The 26,394-nt window shown below is 34.3% G+C and overlaps 1 protein-coding gene across 3 annotated transcripts in view; it reads left to right on the top strand.

The window, feature by feature from the left end:
• LOC149557439 (protein HAPLESS 2-like) overlaps positions 1-26,394 on the top strand; it is a 322,953-nt gene that overhangs the window by 226,058 nt on the left and 70,501 nt on the right. For all 3 annotated transcript variants that reach the window (XM_089832085.1, XM_089832084.1, XM_089832086.1), the window contains exons 13-15: positions 926-958; positions 9,154-9,247; positions 9,358-9,446. In XM_089832085.1, coding sequence (XP_089688211.1) covers positions 926-958; positions 9,154-9,247; positions 9,358-9,446 — 216 coding nt within the window. The remainder of the gene's footprint in view (positions 1-925; positions 959-9,153; positions 9,248-9,357; positions 9,447-26,394) is intronic.

Genomic DNA, 26,394 nt, shown 5'->3' with positions numbered 1-26,394 from the left:
GACCTCTTCACTTCCCACTATACGGGCCACACACTTTCCATTGTACAAGCTATTGGACAGGTCTACCATATCGACTTATACACTGACACCATACAGATTCCATATCTCTCGTAGACATAGGCAAGACATATGCCACTGTAAATGCAAGAACAATTGTGAGTGTTGAACTATACAGATTGGATATGGCATTCTTTTGCATGGATTTAGATGTCCAACCTTGTGGAAGGGTATATGGGGACGTGAAATAGGCACATGTCTGAAATAGAGCACTTCATTTATTGTTTCTGAGTTAAGTGCTATTTGCTGATATCTCTTATTTCTACGTTAATTATAGTGCAGTTTCAAATTGTTATTTATGACATGGTAAAAGATTATTCGCCCTTCTCCTTTATGCAAACTACGGACGTGCGTATTTGAAGGTTGTAACAATTATGAATTTGGGTACTTTCTTTTAGTTTTCCTAGATGTTGATGAAAGCCTTTCCCTCTATATGGTGTAGATTGCTAAGTGTGAAAGTATACCAAATGCCCTAAAGGGATCTGACCTAGCTACACATCGACAACTTAGGTAACTTAAAACTTTCTTACTAAACAATTATCATTATTTTATTGTGTAATTTATTAGAGATAAGCAATAGGCAATAAATCATGAAATGAACATTTTGATTCTACTAAAGCAACATGATAAACAACTACATGATCTTCTAAATGTTGAAATATTCTAGAGATATATATGTTATTTCATAGTGATGCTAAATAAATATATGTTTGTATTCTTATAAAATTAAAGGTCAACAATTTCTTTAATAGCAATATTTTATGTGATTTATAGACACTCCTTAATTTTTAGACCTATATATGTTTGAAATTTACTATATGGTTTAGTAAAACACATTGAAATTCTCTCATACTTTTTTTTTTTGCAGTTTAGCTGCCAAGAGGGCATAAATCCTATGCAGGTATGGCCTTTTGCAATGTATTGGAAATTGGATCTATATAAATCATCATTATTCTGTATATCTCTTGATGTGTGAATATTTTATGTTAAACTTTAAAGGAGTTTGTACTTAAGTGTTTTTTTAATCAAACACAATTTAGATTTATAACAAATTTTGCATTTTTAGTTAAAGATAACAAAGCAATTTTTTTATCATTGATCCTCTATATAGATATGTTAAAGTCAAAGTAAATTAATGCAATAGTTTTCTCAAATAGTAATTACAGAGGTAAATCAACTATATCATACAATGTGATTTCAGGATAAGAAACTCAACCGTTGATTAAAAATTAATTTTTTAGCTTGTTGATCTAATTTGTATATACCAAGTAATACATGAAATATTCTAATGACATTAAGAAAAAGCTATAATTCTATTATGAATTAAATAATGAATCTACTTTTCAAATAATATTGTAATGTTTCTATAATGGTAATTTTAGTTGGTTAAGTTTCCTTTTCAGCATTGTGTTCATTATTATTTCATTTAGAAACATCATCTTGTAATCTTCAATAAGTAGCAGTGAATCATGAGGACTTGTTTTCCCCTTCTAAAACTTGTGCACATCTGGGTTGGGGATGTCCCTGCATATATATAGTATGAAATCTACTAACATGTAACAACCCTTTTCCTGGGCCTTAGCTACTGATTATCAGAACATTGACATAGTTACTTTCCATATTAATGATCACGAGAAGGCAGATATAACAAGTATTTTACATGTTCATATGAAAGAGATTAATGGTTATAATCAGTTTAACTTAAATATCTTAGCTAACAATTGAGGGGGTATTCAATCAACAAATATGATGAATATAACTGCCATCGTAACCTACCGTTACTTAGTGGTATGAGAGACCTTTTTGCTAATAAAGAAACGTACCTTTCATAATCACATGAAGACAATTTTAGAACTACTTTACATATTCAGATGGAAAAAAACCAATGGCTATAATCGAATAACTGAAAAGAATATAACTAATTAAACAATATTAACTATCTAACATATCTTAAACTTGAAATTACAAATTGATAAAGTAAAATACCTGTTATTAGATAATATTTGAATGCAGATCATAACTCTATCTTGTGCAAGTCTTGGCACCTGGTGGAAAGGAGAAGCATTACCAAGGGCTTAACCTCCGAATCTTGGACCCTTAAATATCTCCACACATCTCTACAAAGAAAGGACCTCCCTACCCTAGGAATTTGGCTTGGGACACCATTGTCCAGCGACTAAGCATCCTGATGTTAAAGTGTCAAGCCATCGTTCGACTAGACAACAAGACCTATACAATGGACTACCATGAGCTGACATGGGTTTTTAAACAAATCACAATTACTTGCTTGAGTTACTGATGGTTAAATTTTGTTTTATCATGTAGGAATAAACCATAGTTCAATTATTGCTATTCTATACCCTTCATCTTGACCATATTGGTCTTCTTCGATGATTTCTTGGGTGGATGTATGAACATTTATAATCACAACCAATGTATCTGCTGAATTGGCCTTGGCATTTATAAAAGAAGTCTGAAATTTAAAACATCTATATGCATAGACAATACAGTTTCCATTCTAGTGTTGACATAATGAAATATAGCTAAATGTCAAAGTATTTATATGCACAATGATTATATTTTCCATTATGGTGTTGGCATTATAAAAAGGTGATTGAATTTTTTTAAAAATAGTATTCTTAATTCAAAAGCTGCTATTTCTTATCTTAGGAAATATATATTCAAATATCGTTGTATAAGTTGCACTCCAACATTCATGATCTTGGAGAGAGAATTTCTTCAATGAGAAAATGCCACATCTCTGAATTATTCTTATGATGTGGGCATAAAGATAGAACATCAGTTCCTATCACTATCGATTCTAATCAACATTTCATAAGCCGCTTCAGTTATGCCTCATTATATCATTTGAAAATATAAACATAAGCTAATAGTGAATGATGATATCACGACCTGAATGTTGGTCGTTCTTTACGGCCTGAATAATGCTTGAATGATACTTGGGTTTCCCAAACACCAAAGGCTATGGAAGCATGGATGCACGATTGGCTGCTGCTGCTCTAATTAGGTACCATAATATTGATTATGCTAGATTCAATTGCCTGTAGAAGCAATGTATAAGCTTGCAGGGATGATTGTGGAGTAAGAATGAGAGTGAGAGAAAGAAATAATTCTGCACATGGTGGTATAGTTTTCTCTAGAGACAAGAATGTTGTATATACGCACTGAGATATTGCACAAAAGACGCAGCCTTCTCAGCTGCATGCTCAATTACGAGCAAGATTGCAAAGGTGGAAAGGAGTTACAAAATACAAGACTATTGGTTCAATGTGGCAAAAATATTAAAGTCCCACTGAAATAATATAAGGCCGATGAAATAATATAGAAATATGGCTGCTCAAGATAAAATAATGAAACTATTGCCAAGAGGTAATAATAATAATAGTAAAATATTGCCAAAAGTTGAAAATAATACAAAGAGCCAAGGACATGAACTAATATTAAAGGGTAAACCCATTGCCATAAAATGCAAATAATAATAAAACATTGATTTAGGATGGAATAATAATTTTACTCATGTTTTATTATAATGATAGCTTACGTAAATTACAATTGTTCTTAGTTCCCTTATGCTCAAGTGAATGCTTTTATTATGTGGTTTTTCGTTGGACATTAATACTATTATCTTATCTTATTGTCTTATTAAATGTGTTGATCCAATTAGCTTATGATAGTCCCTTGGTGTTCCACTGCTTGTCTAGTCGTTCTCCCTTAGCCATGGTGGTCAAGACTCATAGTTGCTGGCTCAATGTTAGGTGGTGCCTTTGTGTCCAATTCCTTCTTTGACAATGTTTCTCCCCCTTCGCCATGTTACTGCAAGTGAAAGTTTACCATGGTATCAACATATTGCTCATCATTTTATGAAGTCCAAATTATTGTAGCATATGATCATATTAGCCATCTATTTCCAATTCATGTATCAACATAACGATAAACCAATATTCCAATTGCCATGAGATCATAATGAGTAACCAACACTTCATTTTCCCATGAAACCGTAATGGATAAGCATTTAACCAACCACTCATCTTCACATGAAGCCTCAACGACTATAAAGGAACATTTAAAATTGAGCCAAAAATTGGGATGTAACATACCCTCCTTGTGTTTCATTGTCCTCGATGAACTTTGCATTTTTAAAACAATATTCAAAATAGAATATATATATAGCATCATGTGATCATATTAGCCATCTATTTCCAATTCATGTATCAACATAACGATAAACCAATATTCCAATTGCCATGAGATCATAATGAGTAACCAACACTTCATTTTCCCATGAAACTGTAATGGATAAGCATTTAACCAACCACTCATCTTCACATGAAGCCTCAACGACTATAAAGGAACATTTAAAATTGAGCCAAAAATTGGGATGTAACATACCCTCCTTGTGTTTCATTGTCCTCGATGAACTTTGCATTTTTAAAACAATATTCAAAATAGAATATATATATAGCATCATGAAATCGTCTCATTTTAAATTTGAATCAAAATCTAAGATATGATCAAAACCAAGTTCTATTATTCTCCTAGCTCAATGCTATTAAAAAATGCTTATACGATACCATAAGAGCAAAGCGAAACACACACATACCTGTGTTTACTTTACCATATGTGTGCTCGCTTCAGCATCACTTGGAATTGATCATGTCTTAGGATATTCTATTTCATATTCCTGTCACTCTCATGTAGACACTTACAATATTTTTATTTCAATTCTCATACTAGTAGTTTATGTAAGAGAACCTTTTTTTTCTTCTATGTTAAATATTCAAGAGCAAAGATAATCATTCAAAAACTTGCAATTCCTTCACTAGCATGCTCTAGATCATAACTTGATCGTAAGTAAATAAATCACTCATACATACCATCTAATATATGGTAGTCATTAAATGAGTAAAATCATCCTTGTAGGCTGACAATCACCTGATAATCATTATTAGAAGAGATCATCAATTTACATATAGGCAGCCTTAGCCACTTCAAGATCAAAGAAACTTCAAAATATTAGTTCACAATTTTCAATTTCAAGTCCAAAAAGGGGTAGCAAAACCTTAAGACTACCATTTCATATGAACATGAATGTTATTGCATAAAGTATAATGGTGAAATTGAGATAAACATGCAACTGAAAGAAATAACTAGTTACTAACAAGTTTTAGATCACATCGCAATCAAGAGTAGAAATAGATCTATGTTGTGCAAGTCTATAAGCATCCAAACTTAGTATAATCCTCACTCATTCTAAACTGTTCTGAACAAACAGTTCTGTCCAAAAGATACTGATAAATCGTCCATCCCGATCGCTGACAATGTTTCAGGGTAACCTATGTAGATGCAAAACTTATCTAAAAAATAGATCGGCTGCTTGCGTGGCCTAGAAGTCCGAGGAGATGGCGAAGAAATGTATACTTCGTCAGTCTATCAACCACCATGTAAATACAATCCTTTCCATTCACCTTGGGAAGTCCAATAATGAAATCCATCGAGATACTTTCCTACTTCTTGTTGGGAATTGGCAGAGGTTGCAGTAAACCAACAGGTAGAGTATGTTCGGATTTGTTCTAGCTGGTAGACCGTACACTCTCCTACATACTGCAATACGTCTCCTTTAAGACACTTCCATGAAAACCTCTCCCTCAGACATCTGTAACTCTTAAAGAAGCTCAGGTGTCCTGTCAAGGATGAATCGTGGACTTCCTTCAAGATTTTCTACTTCAATTTGGATTTTGGCACTAAAAATATCCAATTCTTATAGTGAATGATGTTATCCACCACCTTGTACCGATCATCCTGGGTGTTGCCATCCATTAGCTCACAAGAAAATGTGATTTTGGGATACTCTACCAACAAATGTGCTTTCCAGTCAGCTGAAATTTGGGTCAGTAAGCAGATAGCGGGTTTTCTAGACAAAGCATTTGCAACCACATTGTTCTTTCCTTTCACATATTCAATGTCAAAATCAAAATACTGAACCTTGCTTACCCATTTTTGTTGCCTCTCATTCAAGTCTCATTGCTCTAGAAAAAATCTTAGACTATTGTGATCCGCATGAACAAGTTTAGCACCCACCAGATACTGTCGGAACTTGGTTAGTGCATGTACGATGGCCAACTTATCTTTCTCATAAATGGAATATAAGCGTTCTATTTGTGTAAGCTTCCTGCTCTGATAGGCTATGGGGTGTCTATCTTGCATCAATATTGCGCCAATGCCTTCTCTTGATGTGTTGTACTCCAGAATGAAAGGTTGAGCGAAATCAGGCAATGAAAGTACAGGACAAGTACTCATTGCTTCTTTCAACTTATCAAAAGTGGGTTGTGCTCTTTCGTTCCACTAGAAGGAACCGTTTCTTGTCAGATCTGTTAATGGGGCGCTCAGTTGAGAGAATCCTTTAACAAACCTCTGGTAATAACTGTACAATCCAAAAAATCCTCGCAACTCCGTGAGTGATTTCAAGGATAGCTTGAATCTTCTCCTGATGAACTTGAACTCCATATTTATTGACAGCATGCCCCAAGTACAATATTTCCATCATACTGAATTCACACTTGGATCACTTAGCGATCAAGGACTGATCCTTTATGATCCATAGGACTTCGTCTAGATGCTTCAAGTGCTTTTCCCATGTCTTGCTATAAATAAGAATATCATCAAAAATACTAGTAAGTACTTATGCAATTGTTTGTTGAAGATGTGATTCATGCATGATTGGAATGTAGTAGGTGCATTTGTTAATTCGAATGGCATGATTAGGAACTCATAATGCCTGTAGTGACAATGAAAGGCTGTTTTTTCCATGTCTTCCTCGCTCATGCAGATCTGATGGTATTCAAAATGGAGATCTATTTTTGAAAAATAGACTGTCCCATGTAATTCATCCAACAACTCATCTATCCTTGGGATTGGATATCTATTCTTTATTGTTATTTTGTTCAATGCATGGTGGTCCACACACATGCGCATCGTCCTATCCTTCTTTTTGACCAATACCATTGATGACGTGAAGGGGCTAGAACTGGGACAAATCCACCCTTTCTCCAACAATTCTTGAATAGTCTTTTCGATCTCATCTTTGAATTTCTCGGGATGGCGGTAGGGTATGGTTATGGTTGGTGTGGCTCCAACTTCCAACTCAATTGTATGTTCAAACCCTTGATGAGGCGATATGCCAGGAGGAATGTCAATAAAAACTTTGTCATGTTCACTCAAAATATTCTGGATATCATCATTTTGGAGAGGTGCTCTTTGCCCTTTTACAGGTTCCGCCGAGACAAAACAATGTGCAACCCAAGCAACGTCATCATGCTGAAAAATTGCCTCCATTTGATGTGCAAAAACTTCCTTCAGACCTTCATTTTCCATTTCGCAGAGAACAACCTTTCCATCGACAACAAGAGTGAAGTCCATCTGTTTAAAGGTTTGAGTGTATTTATCAAGTGTTTCCATCCACTATATGCCAAGAATAACCTCCATATCATCAAGGTCCTCTATTAAGAACTCCTCGGTCACTGTGTGATTCGCCATTGTGATACTTAGCTCAAGAACAATGTGTGTGCAGGGTAGAAGAGTCCCTCTGACAACCTTGAACTAAAATCCTGGACATGTCTCTGTAGGTAGACCTCTTCGTTTCACCAAAGAGGAGTTTATGAAGTTTAGAGTAGCTCCCTTATTGAGCATCAACATAACCCTTTGTCCTTGAACATTTCCCCGTACATGAAACCTTGTGCACCTTGAGCTATTGGCTAGGGCAATAGTTCCTCTACACTGTACCAATGCTGCAATTCTTTCCGTACGGTTCAAACTAACCATTTTGGTGTCCTCGTGGGGTTGGTTGTCTTCGGTGGGTATATCTTCTTGGTTGTCCTCATCATCGGACACAACCTCAATGTAGTGGATCTTTCCTTTCTTGAGGCATTTGTGTCCAGGTTCCCATAGTCATTTGTAGTTGAAAAATTGTTTCTCTCTCTCTTGAGCTCTTGTTTGGTAGCTTTGTCCAATGACTACTTACTAGTCGTGCTTAAGTACTCATTGGGGAAACTTTCTGAGGGTATAAAAAGATAGCCGACGGCAACACAAACCACGGAAATGAAAATAAAAATGGTTCCCAAATATATTTAATCAACCGGCTCAATTACAACAGCTTAATTAAAATTTATTTTATAACGGGAACATTACAATTGATACATCGATAGATAACCAATATTTTCAAACACAACAGTAGACATTGTACTCCAACTACATCATACCTCCCCAATAGAAAAAATTGTCTTCTAGCTGACACAATATGTCAACTAGTATTTGGAAAGGCTAATGGGAAGAGTTAAGACAATGACTTGTGCTATCTAAACTTTAGATCTATTGTAGGTCAAAAATCAAATGGGGTTCTTTGGACAACAGCCCTAATAAGGTCAAGGGGCAACTCCACTTACAAGGTTTGGGGGCAATGCTCACAATGGGATCTACGGGAAACAACCCTTGTGGAGGTTTCGGGCAGTACCCATAGTGGGGTCGAGTGATACACGTTTTACGGTTTAATACAATCATATACAAAAACAGCTTCCAATGGAAAAAAGAGTTCAAATTTTGATTATAATTTGCATGTGTGTAGTGATGCAAATGTCTTGCCATATATTTAGTTGGAGTGGATTCACACTTCTTTGTGCATTTAGATAATTTCCAAGTTCAAATTTTATTCATCAAATGTTCTATTTGAGCAGGTCTCATGTTGAAGAATCATAAATCTGAAGTGATCAAAATGTACTTGGTTAGCAAGTTAGTTGATATTAGATCTATAATTTAATGTAGTATGATTGTATTATACTTTTTGAGGCAAACAAAGTGAACTTAAATGTTACATAATTTTGATCATGATTTTTTTAATTTTAAAAGGTCTATGGTATTTAGACTAGACAAAATACAATGGATTGGTGATACTATAAAGTGAGGGCACATCAATGTGATTCAACAAAATATTGATTTAAATAAGTTAAAAATTTTATTTTTGAAATATTGATATTGTAAGAACAACATTTCCAAAAATGAAATATTTCTAACTTTTGACTGCAGGATCAACAATATTCTATGAAGCCAAAGGAAGTGGTTGCTCGTATGTTTGAATTAATAATAAATAAAGATAATACAACTACATTCAACTGCACAGGTAACATTCATCAGAATATAGTTACTTTCCTGCGAAAGGTGTGATTTCCCTAGTTCTTTGAATTCAATTACTAAATATATGTGATCACTTTAAATAAATATATTTTTTAGCTATTCTAAAGAATTCTGGATTTGAGGAAGTTGACCGACGCGACACATGGTTCGCAGTAGATAATGTTGCTTACAATACTGGGGGGCAGGTATATTTTCTTCCATAACACACTTCTTTACCATAGTTACAAATTCAAAATGAAATTCTTAAAAGCAATTAAGTCGCTTTTCAAAATTTGCATGTGGAGTAAAGTTCTTATCAAGCTTCAATAAGGATATATTCCTTACAGATAAATAATAAAGAGTTAATTACAATGAATCTGCCAAACACTTTGTGGATGCACAGAACTGAACTAGAACTAAATAGCTTGTAGGAGTAGCCAAATATTGATGACATTGTACACAAAATTCTGGTAACGTTAAATATCTTATATAGCTTTAAATTACATGGAAATTTGATATGATTTCTTGTGGATGGGAAATATGAAAACCAAACATTAGTATTATTTCTTTGCCAAAAATAAATATTGTCAACAACCTGTGAGCATTCTGCAAGCATAATGCTGGTCAACCACCATCATGTATGGTGGTAAGCCCTTGATTGATGATTTTTATGCCTGTGCATTTCCATTATGTTTGATATTACTTGCACTTTAATCCTAGATAGGAGTTAAATAGTGGATCAAATATTTCAAGTTTGAGTGACAAAGCACATCAACAAACCCTGTCTAGCCAATCCATAGTCAATCCATCTCTAACGTTATGAATTTGTAATATTTTAGTTCTATCGAGAAGATTGAAGATAATCAACTTAACAATCTAGTATGATATTGTTAGCTTATCTAAATTAACTTCATGTTCTTCAATATCATTAAGGATGCTCTTTTTAGGTTTGATTATCTTAAAAAGTTTATTTCATGGAGATAGCCATTAATTATTCTTATCTATGAGTTTAGCATATAGGCCCTTTCTTCTTTCAGCTTGCCTCTCTATCTCAACTTTACAAGACACATGCCTCATTCTTTGTACTTGAGCACCAATGTTTTCAAGTGCATTCCAATATATCTCTTTATAGATGCACCTCTTCATTGCAATACTTAAGTGTACAATATCATATAGTTCTTAGGTTTGGAGCCTGAGTTTTTTTATCTTGTTACTAATGTAGAGATGAGAGGGTTTGTAATTATACTTCAATAGATGATCTAGTGCAAATGGATTAGTTCCCCAATGTATTGTGTAGATTAGTTTTTTATTAACCTCTTTTCCCCGAGAGCATATTCAAGATCACTTGGTTAATGCATGGAATAAGATCCTTAGAAAATATTAGTTTTTTGGGTCCTCTAGTTGTTGATGTTCTTTATCTTTAAGGTGCTTCTATTTACTGCTATATCTAATGAATTAAATACATCAATTAATAATACAAATGATGATGTATGCCATAAGAGTAAATGTCTTTATTCATATACCTAATTATTACAAAAGAATACAAGAGCTGACTAACCAAGGATTGCAGTTTATCCGACTATATCATATTGTATTGCTTGATGATACATAATATATTAATACAACCATCAACCAACTGATGCTTATTACTACTCAAGAATGGAAAACAAACAATTATTGGATAGTAAAGTCAGCAATATTATTGAAACATAATTGTTGCACATTGACTACATTCCCCTCAAAAGAAAAATTTGTCCTACAAATGACAAATAAACATAAAGTTATATGCAAGAAAACAAATGGCAATAGTCTATACAATGACTTCTGTTTTGCAAGCTCACACTTGTTGTGTACTTGAGAAATCAAATGGGGACCTATGGGGTGCCCCTAGTTGGGTTGAATGGAAGCCCCCACCATTAAGGCCAAATTAAGACCTTCAAAACCATACAAAGCCCTATGGCATGCATCATTTTCATGATTTTTTAAGATTCCAAAAGAAATTCTGATGAAGCGGGAAAATAATGATTTTGGACTATTTAATTAATGTATGCAATGCCTCTAAAGGATTCTCTCTCATACTATTAAGGAAAAATGTCCAGTGATATCTTCTTCCAATGAGGATGTACCTTTAAGAAATGCATCAAGAATGCACCTTGGTTGAGGATGTTGTATGCACACAAGGGCGCCAAACCATTTGATGATACTAGAGTAATATTTCCAATTGATGTCACAATGAAATGAGCTTACTGCATCTTACTGAAAATGTTGTATGCCATTAATGTGTACAGGTCATACAAGATAAATGCTTGTATGTTACATGATGTGAATGCCTAGATGTTGTACAACATGAGCATTTTGAGGTCATATGCCTAGTATGGAGTGTCGAACGCCATAAATTAATGTGCCCTCCCTTTGTAAGATGTGAAGTTCATGTGGCTGGTGTTTGATGTATATGTGAAATTAGTAATTACCATACATTAATTTTTGAACTAGTTAGATGATGTAAACATGAGACGACTGTATAATGCCAAAATGGAATCACCACAGAACTCAACCAATTTTTTTTTGTATTGTAGAGACAATCAATATAGTGAATCCTTGAAAATTTCATACGATATGCATGAAAGCTGGTTATATGATGGGAAAATATGTACAAACTTTAGGCTATGGTCATGTTGTACAATGTCTCAAAATAAGTTATTTATAATATCACTTTAAAGAGTTTGTACTCAACCTAGAAATGTCTTGTCATACATTATGCACTATAGGAAGTTGTTCTTGGTGGATGAATTCTAGCAAGAGTAAACTAATTAATGTTGAGTAAACTAAAATCCACTACAAGTACATAATGAGTTCCATTGAGGGTAGTGAATTTCGTCAAGAGAAAACTAAAATCTTCTAATCTATTGGTGTTTTGTTAGACCAACCTCCTATTTTCCAATTCCCTTTATGTGCTTTGCCACCTTTTTATGAGGAGAGAGGTACTCAATAGATTTGTCAAATAGAACATTTATCGTTGGTGTATTATCATCCATAATTCATCTACATGCTAAGTACCAATGGATAAGTAGTTAGACTACATATGTGATTTCATATTTCTTTTTCTAACATAATGTAATGTCCCTACTATTAGGGTTAGCTTGGGACAAGTGCACCCCTTAAGGTTCTTCTTAGACACCAAGGCCAATCACATATGCATATGTTGACATCATCAAAATATTTTGGCCATAATATCTTTCTCATCTAGCCATTTATACAAGGGTTATATTGGCCTTTCGCACTCGCACTATTAGCCATTTATATGGGGATTGTGTTGCCCTCTTGCACTGACACTATTATCCATTTATACAAAGGATATAAAATCTCCCACACTGGCACTACGTAACTCAATTAATCCCAACCTAGCCATTTTAATAGAGTTGAGAACAATTAAATACACTGGCACTATGGGAGTTTAATATCATTTCTTTATATTTATTTAAAAAACACAATATCAAATTTTGCATATTCATCCAATTATTATTCTTTTTGAATTATTAATAATCTACTCATATATATAAAGAAAACATTCAATATGTAACTTACCTTATATACATATTGTTATGATGTCATTATCACCTTTTAGAGTTGTCTTGCTTCTCACTTTATATATATGCCAAGAGGTATGTGACTATCTCTTTTGTAACCTTGTTCTATTTTCTCCTTTTTATTATTCAATAGTTAAATGGAGTCCTCCCAACCCTTCATATATCAAGCTTAATTTTAAAGGGTCCTCTAGAGGGATTCTTGGTGAGTCAGGTGTTGGGATTTGCTTGAGAAATCATCTAGGTGTAGTCCTGGCTTTTTATGCATCACCTATTAGCCCTAGTACTAATAATATGGTAGAAGCTATTACTTTACTTGAAGACCTAATTCTTGCTAAGAAGATGTCTTTCTCTAACTTGCACATTGAGGGTGATTCATTTGTTATTATTAATGCTTGCATTCGCAAGAACAGTGACAATTGGCACTTAAGTTATGTTCTCCAACATATATGGGGTCTCTTTGATTCCCTGGATAACTTTCTTATATCACATACTTACAGAGAAGGCAATGCATTGGTAGACTGCTTAGGGAATTTTGGTTGTAACAAAACTCTTTTGGAATCTCACTTTTCTATTTACATGTTAGATAAATTCCCTGGCATTATTGCAATTATTCAGAATGAGTCATCAGAAGTTCTTGCTCATTGCATATAACTAAATATATTTTATCATGCTGATTGCCAGCATGGATTTTGTATTTATGCATAGCTGCTTATCCTTAATGTATAACCAGCTACGGTTATAAGTATGCACTCCATGTTGATGTTTTGGGTTGCTTTAAGCATTATAAAATATGGTTAGTTTTTGGCGGCTGAGTGGGATATTCGTTCTTAACATATGGTTAGTATGCCTTAAACTGAGCTGGCTATTTATTTCTTTGTAAGATGATTTAATTTCACTTTAAGGTGGTCTCCTTTAGTTTTTGATGACCTACTTTCGTACTTGAGCCATCTGATTGGTAATAAAATTATCCAACACGTGGGTGTACTTGTCTAGTGTTAATCAATAGTTTGAGCATGTTTCTTGGATCTCGGATCTTCCTCCATATTTCAATTTTTTGTAATTTATTTGGTATCATTCAGGTGGCATAACTTATCATCATATGAGTTATCTGTACTAATTCCTAAAGGTGTATTTTCTCGTGTCACCTGCGTCCTTTGTGTAACGTTTGAGATCTCATATCTTTTTGCATCAGCTGTCATTATATTGAGTAAAGGCTTTTATCTTTTGTGAGTAGCCCTTGTTATTCTTATTTATGGGTACTTTGCTTTATTTTCATTAAGTTTTCTCTAGTGTCATCGACTACATCTTCTTGCACTGGTCTTTATCCTTAGTCTTCTACAAAATGTCGGGTTGCCCCAATTTTTTGGTTGTTGTAAGCTATCTAGTTGAGCTTTGTTCATCTTGTTTAGCACTCCATATGGATTAGTGTCCTAGAAATTACAAAGTGTTGTTGGAAATTGAAGAGTGGGAGAATCCTTTTCTTGGATGCATAAAAGATGACATTCTCGCTTCCATTTTTCTATTTGATCGCCCACATATTCATCACGACATCAAAAGGATTATTGGATCTGATATTCTTTTTCATCTGGGAAAACAAATTATTTATCCTTCACAGATCTTATCAATTTTTCTTAACAACGCTTTGGATTTGCTTCAATCCCCATTTCATCTGGAGCTAATTGTTAGTAGATATGTCAAGCCAGGTATTTTGCAAGGAGATCAGATATCTAAAGCTTGCCAAAAATAAGATTTATGGGGTGATGCTGCTCTTATAGGCGGTCTTTTTCATCATCATGCAGTTCTTAGTAATCATGGAGTATACATGGTTTTTGAGAGTATCAAAAAGGCTCTGGAAAGGCAATCTTTCCACCTGGTCAAATCTGCTTTGCAGCAATATGGTGGTTATTTGTCTAAGGATTGTGTTAATAGCATTCATCAAGTCGTCTTCTCTATATTGGATTTACTGGAGCAAGATTGTTCCGGTGCTCCACCTCCACAGCCTCTCATCCAACCACAGCTTTCGGCCTCATCTCATCCCTTTCCCGATCTTAGTCTTGAATTCAGCTCTCTTGACACTTCAACTGCTTTTATGGAGGACTAATATTTACAAAATGTTGTGTATCCTACTCTCTTTCAGTTTTTTGTCCTTTGTTTTGTTTGCAAGTGTATATATTGGTCGAGCACTCTACTATAGCATTTCTTTTATTTTGATCAGTGATGTTCACATATGTTCGGAGGCATCTTCCTTGTCATGAATAAAGTATGCTTCAAGTGAAGGATTACTGATACAACAACTTCTTGCCTTTTTACCTATTTTTTTTGTACTATGTAAATTACTTCCTAGTCATGGGGATGATACATTTATGTGCATCTTCTATATGCTTCTAGGATACATGTAATTATCAAACAGTGATGTAATTTTTAGTTTCTCCTACCAAATCTTTTCTATCTGATGTAATTTGGAGGCACTAATTTTGGGGACTCTTAAATTTTTCCTCATCACAGTGGTCATTCACTTCTAACTTATTTCTCTTGATGGGGTCATGAACGGAGTTGTTTTTTCCTGGTTCTTTTCTCTGGGAGCTCCTTATCTTAGAATCAATAGAAATTGTAAAAAAAATTAAAATTTATAAATATATTATATCAAGTGGCTATGCCACCTTTTCAAAAAATTTTTTTTAAAAAATAAATCTTTTTTTATTTGACATCTATATTCTTTTGAAAAGTCACAACTCTTCATAATCAAACCCTTTTGAAAAAATCACAACCCTTCGTAATCACATTTCTTTTTAAAAGGAACAACACTTCATAATTACAGTCTTTTGAAGAGTCACAACCAGTCATAATTACAACCCTTTCAAAGAGTCACATCTTTTCATCATTGCAAACATTTGAAAAAGTCACTTCTTTGTTTTCTTCTCATTCATTTCCTCTTCCATCAATCCTTCTTTAACTTCTATCTTCTACTCTTCTTTTTCTTTTAAAATGAACTCTCCTTCCTTTTTATATCTTAATTTGAAGTAGTCATGTCTTTTCATTATATATCTCTCGATTATTTTTAAGTTGTTTTCATGGATATGATTCAACCTCTCCTAATCTCCATTGGTATTATTTTCATATGAATTATTATCTTATATCCTTTTTTACCCTACAAGATAGAAAGGTCATGCTCTGATACCATTACAATGTCCCCATTGTTAGGGTTAGCTTTGTCAAGTAATACCCACAAAGTAGATGTCATAATTCAATGGTAATAAGTTTAAACATCCTATTGTACTCTCTAACTTGACCCCAACCTTAAAGATGTCTCCGGATCAAGTTTTCTAACCCTTAGTCATTCCATCATCATCTTTGGAGTGCATCCTTTAAGGTTCTTCTTGGATGGGATATCCTCTATCCAAGGCCAATCACATATGCATATGTTGACATCATCTGAATATTTTGGCCATAATTTATTCCATTGTGCAAGGATTTTATTAACCTTTCCCACTGGCACTATTAGCCATTTTTATAAAGCTTGTACTAACCTCTCTCGCACTAGCACTATGAGGTATCATTCTCATCTAGCCATTTAAATGGGGATTGTGTTTCTTTTTCACACTTATTTATTTATTCGGAGGGTAAACAAATCTACCGCTCTAGCACTATGAGACTCCATTAATCTCATCTTAGCCACTTAGATAGAGATGATCCCAATCCCTACGTTGGCACTTAGCCATTTATACAGAGTTGAGAACAATCCCTACACTGATACTATGGGAGTTTAATCTATTATTTCTTTACGTAGGCCATTTATACAGAGTTGAGAACAATCCCTACACTGATATTATGGGAGTTTAATCTATTATTTCTTTATACTCATTTAATGAACACAATATCAAATTTTAAATATTCATCTAATTATTATTCTTTTTGAATTGTTAACAATCTAGTCATATATATAAAGAAAACGTTAAATATATAACATACCTTTATGATGCCTTTATCACCTTTTAGAGTTTCCTTGCTTCTTGCATTAAAAACATATGCCAAGAGGTGTGTGATCATATCTCTTTTGTTACCTTGTTCTATTTTCTCCTTTTGAGAGCATTCTTCTTTTTATTATTCAATGATAATTTATTAATCTTATTTCATTTGTTATTTATATTCGTCAAAAAAGTCACAACCTTTCATAATCACATTCCTTTTGAAAAGGAACAACACTTTATAATTACGATCTTTTTGATGGGTCACCATCATTCATAAATACAACCCTTTCAAAGAGTCACATCCTATCTTCATTGCAATCATTTGAAAAAGTCACTTCCTTGTTTTCTTCTCATTCATTTCCTCTTCCATTAATCCTTCTTTAACTTTTATCTTCTACTCTTCTTCTTTTTCTTTTAAAATGAACTCTTCTCCCTTTTATATCTTAATTTGAAGGAGTCACATCTTTTCATTATATATCTTGACTTTTCATTAAATTTAGTTTGTTATATTATTCTACACTATATTATTTATTTTGTGTTTATTATCATTTACTATTAAATCCTATTTAGAAAGTTAACATACTTTCTACAATATTATTTCTTATAGTTAATTTAATTTATTTGTTCATTATAATTTTATTACCACTTAATTATTTTTAATCTTATACTAAATATTATTTTATTGATAATAGATTATATATTTTTAGTTGTTATTTCTTATTCCTATATTTTAAAATTAAAGTTGATATGATTTTGTTATTGTTATTTAATTAATAATATTGTATTATTATTAAAATTCTATCTTAGATTGGGGACATGACACTTGAATCCTGCTATAAGCCCTTTAGCCCACCAGTTGTTTCAAATGCTCCTTATTGCAAATCCCACTCATATAGACTAAAGAATAAAATACCTAAATAAGAAACAATAGGTGTATAATATTGAAGGATTAGCACTTACAATCTTATCATCTCTCTCTCTCTCTCTCTCTCTCTCTCTCTCTCTCTCACACACACACACACACACACACACACACACACACACACACACACACACACATTATATCATAAATGCATGAATAATTAGCATATAATAAAAGTTGATTGAATGTTGAATATACTTGTGTTTCAAAATAAAGATTTATCCCTAAATAAAACCTAGTCATGCTTTTTTTCTATCTATATCTATGTACAAAAAACCATGCAAAACCTATTTATAACTAGGTGTTATATATTATACAATTTAAAATTCTACATTTGGGCATCAAAATTCTCCCAACACACACTGTGTTTTTTATATAGAACACCAAAAAGCCAAAATAATTGAAATAATATAAAGTTAAACCATGAATATAGTTAAGAAAAACATAGACTACATTCTCTTGCATTATTCCTCTGTAACAAACCAATTATTATACTCACATTTACCACAATTCTTCTTGTTTATGATTAATTTTAAAGTTCTTAAATGTTTCTAGTCATCTATAATTTCAAGCACTTCTTGTTGGCAAGTTGGCAGATATGAATGCATGGATGTCATTTATGGCAATACTATATGAAGGTAAGGTTGCATGGACTTAAGTAGAGTTTTGGTTTTTGTTGGATGTGACAAATGCCTAAGTATTACTCATAAATAGTGTATGAAAAGGTACTATTTTAGTTAGGGAGCTTTATGGGATTAACGTTAATGGCCGCAATTTTGTATTATGATTGAATGGAGTTTGTAAATGATGCAATTATGTTCATTAGAGTTAGCATATCAGTTGGCATATGTTTTGGGAAGTAAACATGAAGACATCTCTATATTGCCTAGCACACAAATTACAAGGAAGATATTGGGCATTTTGGCTTAAGAAACTAAATTGCCTTGTCAATTCAGTTACTTGGCAAGGTATGACATCCTAGATGTTAACCTTCAGTTAGCAAGTTTTGATTATAAGTTTGGATAATCGTTTAGACATTTCATTATCATGCCGACTGAACAAGTATAATCAAAAGAGTATATAAGAAGGGCATTTTGATAATGTGAAGTATGGTCATGATCTGCATACATGATATGTGAGCTTTATATATGATGCTATAATGATGTTTTGATGGTTAGATGAAACTAATTGTTGCATGGGCATAATCAAATGCAACATACACAAAGGAGTAATAGATATTGAAGATATCAGTACAAAAAAAATTTGGTATAGTAAATTTACAATATCATTGTATGAGCATTGAGCTCCATTGTAATACAACTCCTAACAGGGTTGAGACCTCTAACAAGGTCTAGTCCTCTAACACCTGACTAATGTACTAAATGAATGTAATAGACTCCTAATAGGGTCAACTCTCCTTACAGAGAATTATCAAACTAATACACTATCTTGTGAGTACCATTCTCACTGGGGTGTTCCTTTGGCTAGGGTTTCCCTAGTTAACAAATCATTGTGTTATGATTTTTTTGGTGTTGTGTACTTTGCTTTTCAATTTATCCATTTGTGCATGTCTATGGTTAAGTGTTGAAATATATAGTTGGGCTAAAAGTGTTGGAATATTGTTTCACCCCACTTAGTATTCTCTATTTCTAATAATTTGTATTAGATTTTGGTTATTCAAAAGAAGTTGAATAGTTTGATGAAGATCCCAATGGATACTGTCATGTCCCCTCTTTGGCACTCGATTAATCTATCTCCACATCCGGATAGATTAACAACATTTCCAAAAAGGATGCTTGCCAATCACAAGGGAAGATTTGACTTATGTTTGTCATTCAATGTATTATAGTACTTTAATAAAGTCACTTTATGTTTTATTAAGACATTCACTTTATAAAGTGACTTAAGTGACTAGAAGACGAAATTGGTGTTTTATCCCACCTCTTATTCCAACAGTCTTTCCTCACTTCGAGGTTATAAAAAAGAGGCTCAGTCTTGGCAAAAGCACGACGAATATATGATAATATAAAAATTCCAAGTGGTTACTTGTGACTGGATTGCAAAAGGACGAAATCCCTAAGGCATTGAGTTCAACTGCTCTTGAATTCAACTTTGCAAAGGAAGAAAGGGTCTGGATAGTCAAATTCGAATCCTTCTAGCCCTGCTGAAAAGTTGTATCCACCATCAGGCACATGAGGAAAGAAAGCAAGTGCAAGACATAGTGTCTTAGCTGCTGAAGTAGAGAGTGTAATATCCCAAACAAGATATTTACTGATTTCTCTTTTAACCACATAATCAGAAATAAAACTTTGCAGATAGTTTCCAGCACATTCAAAAACCAATAGAAATTCCAATAGGGTTTTATTCAACCTTTCTCAGATATAACATTTAAACTCAGATATAGGTAAAATGGAATACAATGCTATAATAAAACCTGAGGAATTCTCCACAAGAATATAACCCGTTATTTCATAATAATATCTAAAATGTCGAGCATATACTCATGTGTTACAAACCAACAAGATAAAACCTGCAACTCTTATAACTCCTTAAAATACATTATTGCATTTTACAACAGCAATACAATAACTAGTACAAAAACCCAATCTTAAATACAAACTAACAGTCAGATTGGAATGCTAGAATAAGAACCTATAGGTGCGAATGAAATACTTGCAGTGATATTCCCCGAACAATGAGTTTGCGTCCACTATTTGCTAGCACGAGGGGCTACGTCCTCAAACTAGCAAAAAGCTGAAGCTTTTTGAAAACTCTCCCAAGAGAGAAAACTGAACTGAATCATAAAATCCAGCATAACCAAAGGAAGGGATCTCTGCTCCTTTTATTCTCGCAACAGTGACCCTTTGACTTCCTTTCTGGGTTTTTTGTCTTATCTCTCCTTGTCCTCTTGTGGCCACTAGGAATATTAATTTGACCTTTAATATTAAATTTCCAGCTCACATAGTCAAACTTAATATTATAAATACGTTCTTTAATATTTCTAATGTCCCCAGGGACATTACAAATCTCCCCTCGAGATTGCTTGCCCTCAAGCAATATGTACCAGGATCCCATATAAATATGTAGTTAACCCAATAGCCTAAACTGACAACAAACCTGACCAAACTATGAAGCACGTCACCACTTTGCAAACCACCTATCGACCGAATCCTTGGATCCCATATTATTCTATGAAGAAACGTTGTGCTTGTAAACTGATCATCACCATATTCAACCTCAAATTGAATAGAACCACAATAAAATCCTCATCCAACCATAGATACAATCTGCCAACACCTAGATCCCAAACTTTGTTACGCTGCCTTGTTGCTATGATGAGATAGAAATATATCCAGGGTCCATATATAATCCAGTAGAATGTGAAAACCTGACCTAAATGGATGATGTAAGAAATGAGCTGCTCAAAAGCTAAAACCACCATCCCGTGGACATCAAAATTCATGCTATCAGCATAGACTTGGAGAATTCTCAAGCACATAGGTGCTATGATTATGAAAGATGCTGAGAATCTAAGCACAAGCCTCACATAAATACTCCATTAGAAATTGTTCAGAGGCTGATGAAGAAAATTCACCCAACTCCTAAATGAGGTGAAATCGGAAAATATGTTGGGGCTGATCAAATGATAAGCAACAAAAGTTGATTCATCATTCCTATGTCGAGATCAAGATTCACTGCTAGGATCTGAGCCAAGATTCCCAAGTCTGAAATCAGACTCTTCCTCTTCATGGCAAACAAGAGATGATCCCTTATTTAACACAAAAGAAGGATTGTCGGACGTCCAATCAGCAACAACTTCAAATAAAAGGTTTTCAACAAGTTGAAAGTGTTCTGAAGTTTTGCTACTTAACCATTTGGGGCAGCTATCCAAGTTATACATAAGTTATACATGTTAGTGTAGTTTTTAAATTTCCTAGTGGGTTATTTATTTTTTTCCTATATTGCTAGGTTTTTCCTACACTTTTAATAATCTTGCTTAGATTAATAAAGCATGTCTTATTTAGTAAGTGGTTGCAAGGTGTCACTTTCCTACATGTGAGCATCCATTAGCTATCTTAGGAAGATACTTTGCTATCTTTAGTCTGATAGATGGTTGCTCCTCATTGGTCGGTGTTGCCACCTCCGCCCTCTTCCTAGTCTATATAAGTATGCTACCTAGCTTGTATTTTTAATCGATTTTTTTTACATCCTCTTAGTGCTATTTTTCTTATTTCCTAGTGGGTTATTTTTTTTTCCTATATTGCTAGGTTTTTCCTACACTTTTAATAATCTTGCTTAGATTAATAAAGCATGTCTTATTTAGTAAGTGGTTGCAAGGTGTCACTTTCCTACATGTGAGCATCCATTAGCTATCTTAGGAAGATACTTTGCTATCTTTAGTCTGATAGATGGTTGCTCCTCATTGGTCGGTGTTGCCACCTCCGCCCTCTTCCTAGTCTATATAAGTATGCTATTGGTCGGTGTTGCCACCTCTGCCCTCTTCCTAGTCTATATAAGTATGCTACCTAGCTTGTATTTTTAATCGATTTCTTTTACATCCTCTTAGTGCTATTTTTCTTATTTCCTAGTGGGTTATTTTTTTTTCCTATATTGCTAGGTTTTTCCTACACTTTTAATAATCTTGCTTAGATTAATAAAGCATGTCTTATTTAGTAAGTGGTTGCAAGGTGTCACTTTCCTACATGTGAGCATCCATTAGCTATCTTAGGAAGATACTTTGCTATCTTTAGTCTGATAGATGGTTGCTCCTCATTGGTCGGTGTTGCCACCTCCGCCCTCTTCCTAGTCTATATAAGTATGCTACCTAGCTTGTATTTTTAATCGATTTCTTTTACATCCTCTTAGTGCTATTTTTCTTATTTCCTAGTGGGTTATTTTTTTTTCCTATATTGCTAGGTTTTTCCTACACTTTTAATAATCTTGCTTAGATTAATAAAGCATGTCTTATTTAGTAAGTGGTTGCAAGGTGTCACTTTCCTACATGTGAGCATCCATTAGCTATCTTAGGAAGATACTTTGCTATCTTTAGTCTGATAGATGGTTGCTCCTCATTGGTCGGTGTTGCCACCTCCGCCCTCTTCCTAGTCTATATAAGTATGCTACCTAGCTTGTATTTTTAATCGATTTCTTTTGCGTCCTCTTAATGCTATTTTTCTTCTAGCATTTGCATTACTCTCTTGGAGATCAACTCTATGTTGCTATTTTGATTTTGTATAATTTGCATTCATAGTTTAGATATCTATTCTTTGCACTAGTTTTTTGGGTTATCAATCTTTTCAGATTCTAACATGGTATCAGAGCTTTTCTATGTGCAAGAGTAGATTTTAGTTTTCTTATTTGAGAGATTTGGGTGGGGGAGGGGGGAGGGGCTAATAAATCTTATTTTAGATTTTTGAAAAACCCAATATGCTGTTCTCTTGCATCTTCAGATGATTTTGAGAATCAGAAAAGGTTGACAAAAACGTTTTTTATCTCTGGGGTTTCAATCTCAAATCTAACAACCAACTTGCATATTTGGTGTTTTCAATCAGTATTGCAGGTTCCAACATGCCATTGATTGACTTAGGTAGTTGATTCAACTTTTGCATGTCGTCTTTTGGTTGCTAGGGTCGTTTCTTGGTTGTTGGGGCCATTTTTTGTTGTTAAAAGCATCTGATTTACACTATAGCTACATCTTCTGTACATCAGCAAGAAAAATGCTTTTTGAGTTTTGTTCGCAGCACCGAAAAACTATCTGGGTATCTTTTAGGTTTTGCATGCACTCTGTATATTTTGCAGAATTGAGCATGGGAAGCTACAGGCGTACCCCTCTTCGTTGGCAGTCACAGATTTGAACACAGTTTTCAAATGCTTCGTTCTTGCTCATATGGACTTCGATTTCGACGATTCTTGTTATGATCTTGGCTTTATTTTTGTGCTCTATCCACTAGTGCAGTCATTTTTTGATTTTCATGCATAAATTTTTCAGAAATTATAGATTCTCGGCCATGACTTTGCATAATTCTCATTTTGGAAACTTTGAAGGATCATAACTTTCTCATACAACCTCGTATCGAGGTTATTTTTTTTTGAAAGTGCATGATTTTTTTGAGTAGATCGCAGTGGTGCTATTTGCTTATTTGAATATTGTGCCCAAGTTTCACTTTCATCATATGCTCTTCATGAGGATTTTGTAATGCATTAAATCAAGACCATTTAGTATTTCTTGCTAATGGTAGTTGTAAACGCACTAAAATAAAGTGCCAAATCATATTTCTTTGGGGGGTTCTTTGATGGAGTAAAAGGGGGGCGGCATTGTCGTGGCTGGGTTCTCTCTTTTTTGGCATTTCTTCTTTGCATTTCTTCATCATGGATCAAACAAATATGCCCATCCTAACTCCATACAATTACTTTGAGTGGAAATCACGCATGACAATTCACTTAAGGAAAGCTGGATTAAATAGGATAACTATGGGACTTGAAACTAAACCTGATAAAGATGAAGATAAGCCTAAGTGGTTTAACAAATGTAATGAGACATATGGAACATTGTGTTTATTTGTTTCACTTGACTTGCTATTTCACATTGAGTCTTTGGATACACCAAATGAAATATGGACAAAGCTAGAAACACTATTTGGCACAGAAGATTCAATGAGGGGTCATATGTTGGAAAATGCACTAATTAGTTTAAGTCCAGGCAATTTCAACACAATCAAGGATTTCTTCGCTAAATTGAAATCACTAAGGCTACAATTAAAAGACTGTGGAATTGAAAAGAATGATGAACAACTGATTCTTAGTATTCTCTCTGAGCTAAGTTCAGAATATTATGTGTTTGTCTCTACTTTTTATGCTACTAAGGGTGCACTTGGTACTCAATTCACCATGCCATCTTTAGATGATTTTGCTATCAATCTCACTGTAGAATAGGACAAGCTAATTTTGATGGGCACTCTTAAGTCCTCTAAGTCACATGCCTTGGCTGCCAACCAAGATACAAAAGAGCAAAAAGGACAAAGTAGTAACAACAATAGTAAAGATAAGAAACAAAAGAATAACAAGGAAAAGAAGGATAAGATATCAGTTGCTTCAAAAGAAACTATTGATACCCCATCTTCCAAGGGCGATAAGCCTAAGAAAGAAAAGGTCCAATGTGCCTTTTGTAAAAGACCCGGTAATGATGAACATAAATGTTTGAAGAAACAAATTGATCACTTGACACACATTCTTGAGAAGAATAATATCTGTGTTCTTGAGTCTATCAAACAAAGTTCTAATGAAGAGTCTAACAAGGTAAAAGAAAACAAGGGGAAAGGAAAGGGCAAGGCCCTTATTGCAGTCACTTCCTCACCAACCACTTTCGTTCTTGATTCGAGTGCTTTGCACCACATGGCTTCATCTGAGGAAGAACTTGCATCCTTGGAGTCGTGTACTATGCCTTCTATTTTGATGGGTGATGACACTCCTGTTGAGGTGTGTGGGAGAGGGTCTGTTGATGTGCAGGATGACACATTCCATGATGTTCTTTGTGTACCCTCATTATCAAATAATCTCCTATGAGTATACCAATTCACTCACACAGGTTTAGGCAAGTGGGTTGAGTTCACTCCTAATTCAATGGAGATATGTGAGTTGCACAGTGATTCTACAGTTGCAGTTGGGAGAGCAGATCATCAATCATGACTCTATCTATTTTCTTACTTTGTATTTGATCCTCCTTCGACTATTTTTCCCACTCACTCTAATGATGTGAGTAAATTATGGCATGAGTGGTTTGGCCATCTTAACTTCCACTACTTGCATCAGCTTAACTAGTAGAGAATGGTCACAGGGTTGCCTTCAGTTCAGTTCTCAGGTGGTGTTTTCCAAGGTTGCATTCTTGGTAAGCATCCTAAGGAAAAGTTTGACAAAAGTAAGGCATGAAGAGCTTCACAGATACCAGAGTTAGTTCACATTGATTTGTCTGTTCCATTTCAGCATCCTTCTTTTTAGCAGGGCCTGATATGTCCTCACATTCATTGATGACTTTTCTCAATATACTTGGGTGTACTTTCTCAAACAAAAGTAAGAGGTATTTGATCATTTTCAAGACTTCAAAACTTTTGTAGAGAAGCAATCCAGGAAAGCCATCAAAGTTTTGTGCATAGACAATGTTGGTGAGTATTTCAACCATTGGTTTGAAAGATTTTGTACTTCAGAGGGGATTGATTTACAACATTAAGCTCCATACAATCCTCAGCAGAACGATGTTGCAAAATGAAAGAATAGATCCTTGAAGGAAATGGAAAACTGTATGATTCACTCTAGATCTCTTGCACCACAATATTGGGCAGAGGGCATTAACTGTGCTTGTTATATCCAGAACCGCGTTCCTCACCGAGCCTTGAAGGGAGTTACTCCTTTTGAAGCTTGGAGTAGTCGGAAACCATTAGTTAAGCACTTTTGAGTTTTTGGGTTTCCTGCATGGGCCCACATTCTTGCAGAGAAATGTAAGGCCTTGGATCCGCAGAGCAGACCTTGCGTATTTGTAGGTTATGTTGATGGTGTGAAGGGTTATTGGTTGCTCCACCCTACTACACATAAGTTGTTCATTGAGAGGAGTGTTCAATTTGAGGAGGGATCTTCTAGCTCACTTTCTATCACTTCTCCAACTCCTACTTTGATATTGGAGTCA

This window comes from Cupressus sempervirens, chromosome 5 (genome assembly GCF_028749045.1).
Source record: "Cupressus sempervirens isolate cs-2001-9-10 chromosome 5, ASM2874904v1, whole genome shotgun sequence".
In the NCBI taxonomy this organism is placed as follows: domain Eukaryota; kingdom Viridiplantae; phylum Streptophyta; class Pinopsida; order Cupressales; family Cupressaceae; genus Cupressus; species Cupressus sempervirens.
This window is presented reverse-complemented; position numbering and strand designations above follow the sequence as displayed.